The 12,159-nt window shown below is 43.0% G+C and overlaps 1 protein-coding gene across 1 annotated transcript in view; it reads left to right on the plus strand.

Annotated features, from left to right (window-relative positions):
- The window catches only part of ALG9 (ALG9 alpha-1,2-mannosyltransferase), a 114,786-nt gene continuing 102,627 nt past the window's right edge, over window positions 1–12,159 (plus strand). The window contains exons 1-3 of the mRNA XM_070384232.1: window positions 1–216; window positions 1,220–1,358; window positions 2,350–2,484. Of these exons, the coding sequence (XP_070240333.1) occupies window positions 86–216; window positions 1,220–1,358; window positions 2,350–2,484 (405 nt within the window). The 5' untranslated portion in view covers window positions 1–85. The remainder of the gene's footprint in view (window positions 217–1,219; window positions 1,359–2,349; window positions 2,485–12,159) is intronic.

The following is a 12,159-nucleotide window of genomic DNA, read 5'->3' on the forward strand; positions in this document are numbered from 1 at the left end:
GGACACCGTTGCCAGCCCCGGCAATGTCTCCGCGCTCGTTGCTTTCGTAGGGTGCGGAGTTCTACCTTTTTTTCCCACGCTTGCCATGGCGAGCCGAGGGGCCCGGCAGCGCCTGAAGGGAAGTGGGGGCAGCGGCGGGGACACGGCCTCGGCCGCCGACAAGCTGCGGGAGCTGCTGTGCAGCCGGGAGGCGGGCAGCGCGGAGCCGCGGCCCGAGTAGGTGTGCGGGCGCGGCGGGGGCGTGGCCGGGCGGAGCGGGGCTGCCGGGGGCAGGGTCTCGCCCGCGCGGTACGGGAGGGTCCGCAGTCTCTTCACCCCGCGCCTTCTGCGGGCCGGGTGCACGCTGGGGCTCAGATGAGACCCCTCCTCCAGAGCTTAGATGAGGCCGCCCCCCAGGGCTTAGATGAGACCCACCCCCCCGCCCTGTCCCCCAGCTCGGGCCCTTGCTGCTAGTGGAGAAACCTGGAGTGCAGGTCTGTGCGGCTTCCGCCCCAGGCCCAGGATTAGTTGGAGAGAGCAAAGAGCACCTTGTATGGCTGTCCCTCACAGCTTCAGTCCCCCCAGGGTCTCGGCCCTTTACTCTTCTGTGTGGGGCCCAGCACTCTCCACACCAGTAGCCTCCTCTCTGTCCAAACTGGGGGGCTACAGGTTAAGACTGCGCCAGGGAGCTGTCAGCGAATGGAATTGGAGGACGCGGTGATGTCCTTTGCACATAGTAGCCTCTGGGCATTTGAACAGACCGGGAAATGAATAAAAGCCGTGGAAAGTAATGACCTTGTTAGGAAAAGAAAGGGGAGAAGGAAATGGCAACCCACTCCTGTATTTTTGCCTGGAGAGTCCCGTGGACAGGGGAGCCTGGTGGACTACTGTCCATAGGGTCGCTCAGAGTTGGACACGACTGAAGCGACTTAGCAGCAGCAGCAGGAAAAGGAAAAAAAAAAAAAAAACGAACGAAAGCTTGTGGCCTTCAACTGAACAATTTGTTGGTTTGGGATAAGCAGAGTGTCACAGATGCCAAAGAAGAAGTGGACGTAATGACTAACGTTGATTAAGGTCTTAATTCGTTCTTCACTTATTCTACGCAGAACAATTAACGGTTCACCCTTTTAGGTGACTAACTCAAGTGCTTTGGTGTCTCTTGCCGTGTTGTCCTTTTTGTCTAGTTTTAGTTCTTCTAGTTAGCATGTCCTTCCTATCACATACTTGTGTTTCTGAGCAGGTTATCTGGGAACAAAGCCGGACAAGTCTGGGCACCTGAAGGATCTACTGCTTTCAAGTGTTTGCTCTCAGCAAGATTATGTGCTGCCCTGCTGAGCAACATCTCGGACTGTGACGAAACATTCAACTACTGGGAACCAGTAGGTGATTTCTCTAGTTTTCTCTTTTTGTTCTCAATTTCACTGCTTGGGTCCTTGTTATTAATCAAGATACAAATGATATACAGTGTTGAGTTCAGTCAGTCGGTCGTGTCGGACTCTTTGCACCCCTATGAACTGCAGCACGCCAGGCCTCCCTGTCCATCACCAACTCCTGGAGTTCACCCAAACCCATGTCCATCAAGTCGGTGATGCCGTCCAACCATCTCATCCTCCTGACTACTAGTAAAATGACTTTATTTTCACTTCTGTATTCTAAACTGATGATTTACCTACTATTGAAGGATATAGGAATTTGGCAGTTACACAAAACAGTATAATTTGTAATTTTCTTAAAACATTTTAAAAATCAAAATAATACTTTGAGGTAGTTTAAAAATATTAAGTGCAAAAGAAAAGCAGTAACTCTATTTTCTACATCTTGTGTACAAACACCTGTCCCCAGAGGCAACGACTTTCTTTAAATTTTTTGGCTTTTTTTTTTTTTTTTTTTACTGATGTTTACTAAAATAAACAATGTTACTGCATACTATGCTTATATTGCTGTTTCTTGATTTATACATTTATAAGTCTGTTGGACACTCTTTTATAGGAAATTCAGAGGTGAAATTTTCTGATCACATTTTGCATAAAAAAATAAATGCTTAGTGTAGGTAGTTTTAGAAAAATATAAGATATTGAGCTTTCCTGTTTTGTCTAAAGAGTATTTTTTTTAAAAAAATAAGTAGAGGATAAAATCTGAGCTTTCAATGTTGGCCAAACGATAGTCTTACAAGATTTATAGTATCTTAATATATCAGTATTGGGTCATTTTGATTCTTATCCATCCATTAGTTGCAAATCTTGTTGACAATTTCAGCATTTTTGTGTACCTTTGTCTACTTAATATTTTTGCTTAGAAACTTTACCTGCAACCTCTTAACAAGAAGTTTTGGCCAATATAACCCTGAATCCATTCATTTTGTACTTTCAGACACACTACCTCATCTATGGGAAGGGGTTTCAGACTTGGGAATATTCTCCAGCTTATGCCATTCGCTCGTATGCTTACCTGTTGCTTCATGCCTGGCCAGCTGCATTTCATGCGAGAATTTTACAAACGAATAAGGTAAGAGCAGGCCAACTTGGAAGCAATCACAACTGATGAAGAGGTGGGTGAGTCTCTGGAACAGTTTTGTGAAAAAGACAAAATGTATTGGTTGTTAAGACAGGACTTTTTTTTGAAGAAGAATCATTTATTCATTATTCAACAAATATTAATGGAGCAACTTGTATTTGGTAGATGGTTTGTTAAGTGCTGTGAGTTTAACAGTGATCAATCCCCTCCCTCATGAAATCCAGTGAGGAAGACGAACATGGAACAAGTAATCATAAATGCAGTGGGTCTTGGAGGAAAAGTACAATGTGTGATAGGTTAGCGTATTAGGAGAGCTTAGTGTAAATAAAATACTGAAGGATAATTAGGAGTTAACCAAGACCTAACCTGATTACCTTTCAGAAATTTGACTGTGATGTGTCTTTAGTGTGGATTTCTTTGGGTTTATCCTGTTTGGAGTTTATTCAACTTCTTCAATTTTTAGGCTTATGTGTTTTTCAAATTTGGGAAGATTTTGACTGTTACTATTATTTTTTTTAGTAGTTTTTCAATCCTGTCATGTTTCTCCTCTGCTGAGACTCCAATGATGTGGATGTTAGATCTTTTATTATAGTCTCATGGGTCCCTGAAGCTCTCTCCATTTTTTTTTTTTTTCCAGTCTGTTTTCTCTGTGTTCAGATTGAACAATTTCTGTCTTAGGTTTTCCAGTTCACCAACACTTTCTTCTGTCCCCTCCATTCTGCTATTGAGTCTATCCATTGAGCTTTTATTTTGATTATTGGATTTTATCAGTTCTTAAATTTCAATTTGATTTTTCTTTTTATCTTCTGCTTATTTACTGAGACTCTATTGTTTCATTTGTTCCCAGTATGTTTTTAATTGCTTGTTGAAGTATTTTTACAATGGCTCCTCTAAAACTTTGTCAGATAATTCTAATATCTCATCTTGTTTTAGGTATCTATCGATTGACTTTTTCCCTTCAGGTTGAGATTTTCCTGTTTGACAAACAATATTTAGTTGAAACTTGGACATTTTGGGTATTACAGTATGAGATTCTGGATCTTATTCATGGGCCCAGCAAGCTTCCTCTGCACTATTCTGCTTTTCTTATTTAAGCCTCTCTTTTAGCTGGCTTCTTTTGATACCACTACAGCAAGAAAAAGGAGAGGGTTCTCCAACTGTTACTGCCAATTAGGGCTTGAGGTTTGCATTCCCCACTGGTCCTCCACGGATACCACCCAAGTGGTCAGGGTGGATATGCCTCATTACTGCTAGGTTTGAGGGAAGCAGAGTCCAAGATCTCCAAGTGGTCTTCACTGACACTGTGCCGGGAGAGGGAGCTCCTTACCACTGTCAAGGAGTCCTTGTCTCCTACCTGACCTTTGATGGTGGAAGTGGAGCCACATTATTTTCTGGGGTACTTGGCTGGATTAGAGTGGTTATTGTCTAAAAGTTTCTTTCTTGCTGGGCTACCCCTTTCTTGATCTTATGGCTAGATAGAGCAGGCCTTGATTGTTGTTTTTATGTCTGTGTACATTGGCATTTCTAGTTTACAACTTCTTTAGTTCCAAGTCTGGAACATAGAAGACCAGAGGAAAACCCAGGGAACTTACCACCATGTTGTTCCTCAGGTCCAAAGACCCTAGCCAATAGGTCTGATGCTTGGAGGAGAGCGTGAGTGGTGGAGTGGATTAGATGAGACTGAGAGGAAGAGGCCAGGCTTTAGGCAATTAGACTTTCTTTTTTTTCAAGTGTATTATGAAACCATCAAAAGTTTTTGACAGAGGAGAGACATGATTGCATTTCCTTTTTAAAATAATCGGAAAGGTAGCATCTGTAGAAGGTGATAGAACTCTATTCCTCTGTCCCTAACTAGTATCAAATTTCTGGGTTTTTTTGAACTTATTTGTCAAAGGAAAGATATACAGGAAGAGAGACTTAGTAACAAAATAACAATGCATGTGTGCCTGCATCCTCAGTGGATTCAGTTGTGTCTGATTCTTTGCAGCCCTATGGACTGTAGCCCACCAAGCTCCTCTGTCCATGGGATTCTCCAGGTAGAGTACTGGAGTGGGATACCATGCCCTCCTCCAGGGAATCTTCACAGCCAGGGGATCAAACCCACGTTTCTTGCTCTCCTGCATTGCAGGCAGATTCTTTACCCGCTGAGCCACCTGGGAAACCCCAGAGAGAAATAACAATATGCAGAGCTTAAAATTTCCATTTCCACTTGGATTTCCACTATCACTTCAAATTGTAGCTTCTAGAGTCCCAACTGCAGCATCATAATTCAGAGTAGTAAAGGGTAGATTGTTGCTGAAAGACAGTTTAGTTCAGTTCAGTTCAGTAGTTCAGTTGTGTCTGACTCTTTGCAACCCCATGTACTGCAGCATGCCAGGCCTCCCTGTCCATCACCCAACTCCTGGAGTTTACTCAAACTCATGTCCATTGAGTCGATGATGCCATCCAACCATCTCATCCTCTATCATCCCCTTCTCCCGCCTTCGATCTTTTCCAGCATCGGGGTCTTTTCAAATGAGTCAGCTCTTCGAATCAGGTGGCCAAAGTATTGGAGTTTCAGCTTCAGCATCAGTCCTTCCAATGAATATTCAGGACTGATTTCCTTTAGAATGGACTGGTTGGATCTCCTTGCTTTGCACGGGACTCTCAAGGGTCTTCTCCAACACCACAGTTCAAAAGCATCAATTCTTCGGCGCTCAGCTTTCTTTATAGTCCAACTCTCACATCCATACATGACTACTGGAAAAACCATAGCCTTGACTAGATGGACCTTTGTTGACAAAGTGATGTCCCTGGTTTTTAATAAGCTGTCTAGGTTGGTCATAACTTTTCTTCCAAGGAGCAAGCGTCTTTTAATGTTATGGCTGCAGCCACCATCTGCAGTGATTTTGGAGCCCCCCCAAAATAAAGTCTGTCACTATTTCTACTGTTTCCCCATCTATTTCCCATGAAATGATGGGACCAGATGCCATGATCTTAGTTTTCTGAATGTTGAGTTTTAAGCCAACTTTTGCACTCTTCTCTTTCATTTTCATCAAGAGGCTCTTTAGTTCTTCTTCCCTTTCTGCCGTAAGGGTGGTGTCATCTGCATATCTGAGGTTACTGATGTTTCTCCCTGCAATCTTGATTCCAGCTTGTACTTCATCCAGCCCAGCATTTCTCATGATGTACTCTGCATATAAGTTAAATAAGCAGGGTGACAATATACAGGCTTGATGTACTCCTTTTCCAATTTGGAACCAGTCTGTTGTTCCATGTCCAGTTCTAACTGTTGATTCTTAACCTGCATACAGATTTCTCAGGAGGCAGGTCAGGTGGTCTCATATTCCCATCTCTTGAAGAATTTTCCACAGTTTGTTGTGATCCACAAGACAATATGGTAATAATTGGTACCCCTAGACTCCAGTGTTCTTGCCTGAAGAATCCCAGGGACAGGGGAGCCTGGTGGGCTGCCGTCTATGGGGTTGCACAGAGTCGGACACGACTGAAGTGACTTAGCAGCAGCGGTGACAGTTACCTTTACAATTTCTTACCACTCTAAAAAAGGACAGCTTTGTTTTGTCTCCTTACGGGTTGGAGTGTGAATTTCTCTGAACTGTACACTCAGGAATGGGATCCCAGGCATATATCCATGGACTACATAATTTCATGGAGCAGTGCCATATTGCTCTCCAGAATGGATATTCAGCTTTTTACTCCCTGCAACAGTGTTTGGAGTTTCAGCTTCCTAACATCTCTTGAGCACTTGATATTTCTGACTCTCTAAGTGTGTGAGATAGTTCTCATTTTTTAAAATTAATTTTTATTGAAGTATAGTTGTTTTACAGTGCTGTTAGTTTCTGTGTACAACAAAGTGAATCAGCTATGCGTGTGTGCATGCTAAGTTGCTTTAGTTGTGTCCAGCTCTTTGCGACCCTATAGACTGTAGCCCTCCAGGTTCTCTGTCCATGGGGATTCTCCAGGCATGAATACTGCAGTGAATTGCCATGCGCTACTCCGGGGGATCTTCCTGACTCACGGATCGAACTGGCTTCACCTATGCCTCCTGCATTGGCAGGTAGATTCTTTACCACTCTCACCACCTGGGAAGCCCTGACTCACCTATATGTATACATATGTCCCTCTTTTTAAGATTTCCTTCCCATTTAGCTCACTACAGAGCACTGACTTTCTTGTGCTATATAGTAGATTCTCGTTGCTGCTGCTGCTAAGTCACTTCAGTCGTGTCCGACTCTGTGCAACCCCATAGACGGCAGCCCACCAGGCTTCCCCATCCCTGGGATTCTCCAGGCAAGAACACTGGAGTGGATTGCCATTTCCTTCTCCAATGCATGAAAGTGAAAAGTGAAAGTGAAGTCGCTCAGTCGTATCGGACTCTTAGCGACCCCGTGGACTGCAGCCCACCAGGCTCCTCTGCCCATGGGATTTTCCAGGCAAGAGTACTGGAGTGGGGTGCCATTGCCTTCTCCAAGATTCTTGTTAGTTATCTATTTTATACATAATAGTATATATGTGTCAATCCCATTCTCCCACCTCATCTGCCCCCCACCCCCTTCCCCCTTGGTATCCATAGAGAGATGCTCCTCATTTTAATTTATTTTTCTGACAAATAGTAAGATGGAGAATTTCTTCATATATTTACCAGTCATTTAGATTGGTTTTCCTGTGAATTACCTGTTTACATCCTTTTCCTGTTTTTCTTTTACTTATTTATTTATTTTCAGCGGTGGTGGGTCTTCATTGCTGTGCGGGCTTTTTTGTAGTTGCAGAGAGCTGGGGCTTCTCTGTAGGGGCAGCGCACAGGCTTCTCAATGCAGTGGCTTCTCTTGTTGCTGAGCACAGGCTCTAGGGCACGTGGGCCTCAGTAGCTGCGGCTCCCAGGCTCTACAGCCCAGGCTCAGTAGTTGTGGCACAGAGGCTGAGCTGCTCTGTGGCATGTGGAATCCTGGATCAGGAACTGAACCTGTATCTCCTTCTTTGGCAGGTGGATTCTTTACCACTGAGCCACCAGGGAAGCCCCTTTGGCTGTTTTTCAATTGAATTTTCTGATTTTCTCTTGTGATTTGTAGAAGTTCTCAATAGTAACCCCTTGTAGGTTTTAGGTACTGGAAATCCTTTCTCCTAGACTGTCACCTATACTAACTTTGTAGTCCTTTCTTTAGTTCTGATAGAGTCAAACCAATTAGTTTTTGACTTATGGTTGGATTTTGGGTCTTTCTAAAAGACATCCTTCACCACAGATCATAAAGATATTCTTATGTATTTTTTCATAGTAACTTTGTAATTTTCTCTTTCACATATAAGCATGCATGTTTAGTCATTCAGCTGTGTCTTGACTGTTTGCAACCCTACGGACTGTAGCCCGCCAGGCTCCTCCGTCCATGGGGTTCTCCAGGCAAGAATACTGGAGTGGGTTGCCATTCCTTCTCCAGGGGATCTTCCCGACCCGAGGATTGAACTTGGGTCTCCTGCATTGCCGGCCTATTCTTTGTCATCTTAGCCACTAGGGAAGCTCTCACATATAAGGCTTTACTCCATTCAGTTTTTTTTTAAATATATAAATTGTTGAAAGATCCAGCTTCATTTTTGGCTATATAGTGAAGTACATTTTCCAGAACCATCTGCTAATTCTTCCTTTTCCTTCTGATTTGTGATATTATTACCATCTCTGTTGTGCATCTCATTTGCATGTATGTTTCTGGCCTTTTGTTTTATGTCTCTGGTTAGTGTGTCAGAGAATACCATATTGTTTTTATTATTATGGCTTTGTAGTGTGGCTGATGAATTTTTCACTTTATCCATTTAAAAATTGTATTTTAAAAATAATTTTAGAATCAGTTTTCCTCTTCCCAAATTCTGGCAGGTTTTGCTTAGGGTCGCATTGAATTTACATATTAATATGAGAATCAGTGGATTTCCCTAATGGCTTGGACAGTAAAGAATCCGTCTGCAGTGCAGGAGACCGGGTTCAATCCCTGGGTCAGGAAGATCCCTAGAGAAAGGAATGGCAGCCCACTCTAGTATTCTTGTTTGGAGAATTCCATGGAAAGAGGAGCCTGGCGAGCTACAGTCCATGAAGTCACAAAGAGTCAGACACGACTGAGTGGCTAAGCATGCATGCGTGACAGTATTTTTGCAGTGTTACATCATTCCATCCCTATTATATATAAATGATGTACTTATCATTTAGTCAGGTTTTTATGTGTCTTTTTAAAAATTGTTTAATTGATTTATTTATTTGGCTACACTGGGTGTTAGTTGTGGCGTGCGGGATCTTTCACTGCTGTGCGCAGGCTTCTCTCTAGTTGTGACCAGTGGGCTCCAGAGCCCGTGGGCTCAGTAGTTGCAGTGCTTGGGTTAGTTGCCCCATGGCCTGTGGATCTTAGTTCCTCTACCAGGATTGAGTCTGAATCTGCTGCATTGGAAGGTGGATTCTTAACCACTGGACCTCGTTTTTCTGTTGTCTTTTAATAAAATTTAAAGAATGTATCAAAAAAAAATTATCCATGTCAAGCTTACCCATTCTTTAATTAGGATAATGCCTAGATTCTTTATACTTTTTATTACTGTTATGGATGTGATCTTGTTTTCTGTAATATTTTTAGAAACTCATTGCAGGTATAGGGCTTTCCTGATAGCTCAGTTGATAAAGAATCGCCTGCAATGCAAGAGATACCAGTTCGATTCCTGGGTTAGGAAAATCCGCTGGAGAAGGGTTGAGGCTACCCGCTCCAGTATTCTGGGGCTTCTCTTATGGCTCAGCTGGTGAAGAATCCACCTGCAGTGTGGGAGACCTGGGTTTGATTCCTGAGTTGGGAAGATCCCCTGGAGAAGGGAAAGTCTACCCACTCCAGTGTTCTGTCCTGGAGAATTCCATGGACTTTATAGTCCGCAGGGTCTCAAAGAGTCAGACATGACTGAACGACTCTCACTTACGTTCACTTTCATTGCAGGTATCAGCTAAGGTCAGTTCAGTTGCTCAGTCGTGTCCGACTCTTCGTGACCCCATGAATCACAGCACGCCAGGCCTCCCTGTCCATCACTAACTCCCAGAGTTCACTCAAACTCACATCCATCGAGTCAGTGATGCCATCCAGCCATCTCATCCTCTGTCATCCGCTTCTCCTCCTGCCCCCAATCCCTCCCAGCATCAGAGTCTTTTCCAATGAGTCAACTCTTTGCATGAGGTGGCCAAAGTATTGGAGTTTCAGCTTTAGCATCAGTCCTTCCAATGAATACCCAGGGCTGATCTTCAGAATGGACTGGTTGGATCTCCTTGCAGTCCAAGGGACTCTCAAGAGTCTTCTCCAATACCACAGTTCAAAAGCATCAATTCTTCAGCACTCAGCTTTCTTCACAGTCCAACTCACATCTATACATGACCACTGGAAAAACCATAGCCTTGACTAGACAGACCTTTGTTGGCAAAGTAGTGTCTCTGCTTTTCAATATGCTATCTAGGTTGGTCATAACTTTCCTTCCAAGGAGTAAGCGTCTCTTAATTTCATGGCTGCAGTCACCATCTGCAGTGATTTTGGAGCCCCCCAAAATAAAGTCAGCCACTGTTTCCACTGTTTCCCCATTTATTTGCCATGGAGTGATGGGACCAGATGCCATGATCTTCGTTTTCTGAATGTTGAGCTTTAAGCCAACTTTTTCACTCTCCTCTTTCACTTTCATCAAGAGGCCTTTTAGTTCCTCTTCACTTTCTGCCATAAGGGTAGTGTCATCTGTATATCTGAGGTTATTGATATTTCTCCCGGCAATCTTGATTCCAGCTTGTGCTTCTTCCAGCCCAGCGTTTCTCATGATACTCTGCATGTAAGTTAAATAAGCAGGGTGACAATATACAGCCTTGACGTACTCCTTTTCCTATTTGGAACCAGTCTGTTGTTCCATGTCCCGTTCTAACTGTTGCTTCCTGACCTGCATATAGGTTTCTCAAGAGGCAGGTCAGGTGGTCTGGTATTCCCATCTCTTTCAGAATTTTCCACAGTTTATTGTGATCCACACAGTCAAAGGTTTTGGCATAGTCAATAAAGCAGAAATAGATGTTTTTCTGGAACTCTCTTCCTTTTTTCCATGATCCAGAGGATGTTGGCAATTTGATTTCTGGTTCCTCTGCCTTTTCTAAAACCAGCTTGAACATCTGGAAGTTCACGGTTCACGTTTTGCTAAAACGTGGCTTGGAGAATTTTGAGCATTACTCTACTAGCAGGTGAGATGAGTGCAACTGTGCAGTAATTTGAGCATTCTTTGGCATTGCCTTTCTTTGGGATTGGAATGAAAACTGACCTTTTCCAGTCCTGTGGCCACTGCTGAGTTTTCCAAATTTGCTGGCATATTGAGTGCAGCCCTTTCACAGCATCATCTTTTAGGATTTGAAATAGCTCAACTGGAATTCCATCACCTCCACTAGCTTTGTTCGTAGTGATGCTTCCTAAGGCCCACTTGACATCACGTTCCAGGATGTCTGGCTCTAGGTGAGTGATCACACCATCGTGATTATCTGGGTCCTGAAGATCTTTTTTATACAGTTCTTCTGTGTGTTCTTGCCATCTGTTCTTAATATCTTCTGCTTCTGTTAGGTCCATACCATTTCTATCCTTTGTTGAGCCCATCTTTGCATGAAATGTTCCTTTGGTATCTCTAATTTTCTTGAAGAGATCTCTAGTCTTTCCCATTCTGTTGTTTTCCTCTATTTCTTTGCGTCAATCACTGAGGAAGGTTTTCTTATCTCTCCTTGCTATTCTTTGGAACTCTGCATTCAGATGCTTATATCTTTTCTTTTCTCCTTTGCTTTTCGCTTCTCTTCTTTTCACAGCTATTTGTAAGGCCTCCCCAGACAGCCATTTTGCTTTTTTTGCATTTCTTTTCCATGGGGATGTTCTTGATCCCTGTCCTATACAATGTCATGAACCTCTGTCCATAGTTCATCAGCCACTCTGTCTATCAGATCCAGTCCCTTAAATCTATTTCTCACTTCCACTGTATAATCATAAGGGATTTGATTTAGATCATACCTGAATGGTCTAGTGGTTTTCCCTACTATCTTCAATTTAAGTCTGAATTTGGCAATAAGGAGTTCATGATCTGAGCCACAGTTAGCTCCTGGTCTTGTTTTTCTCAACTGTATAGAGCTTTTCCATCTTTGACTGCAAAGAATATAATCAATCTGATTTCGGTGTTGACCATCTGGTGATGTCCATGTGTAGAGTCTTCTCTTGTGTTGTTGGAAGAGGGTGTTTGCTATGACCAATGCGTTCTCTTGGCAGAACTCTATTAGCCTTTGCCCTGCTTCATTTCGTACTCCAAGGCCAAATTTCCCTGTGACAATTGATTTTTGCCTTTTGATCTCAATTTCACTGAATTTCTTTATCAGTTTGTCAAGTGAATTTCTTGGGTTCTCTTTCATCTGTCCGTACTGAATTTAGTTTCTTCTGTTCCATTCTTATACTTACTTCTTTGCTTTTTTGCGTCTTTTTGCACTGATCTGATATCCAGTTACTATGCTGAATATTAGTAACTATGGGGCATCATTGTCCTGTTCCCAAGTACAGTTCTTTGATTATCTTGTGTTAGTTTTTGACTTTCTAAATGTGTTTTTGTACTCTCACCAACCAGATGAGTAGTCCTTAAATGTGGATACGTTATACTAAAATTATC

The sequence above is a fragment of the Bos mutus genome, chromosome 15, assembly GCF_027580195.1.
Source record: "Bos mutus isolate GX-2022 chromosome 15, NWIPB_WYAK_1.1, whole genome shotgun sequence".
NCBI classification, from domain to species: domain Eukaryota; kingdom Metazoa; phylum Chordata; class Mammalia; order Artiodactyla; family Bovidae; genus Bos; species Bos mutus.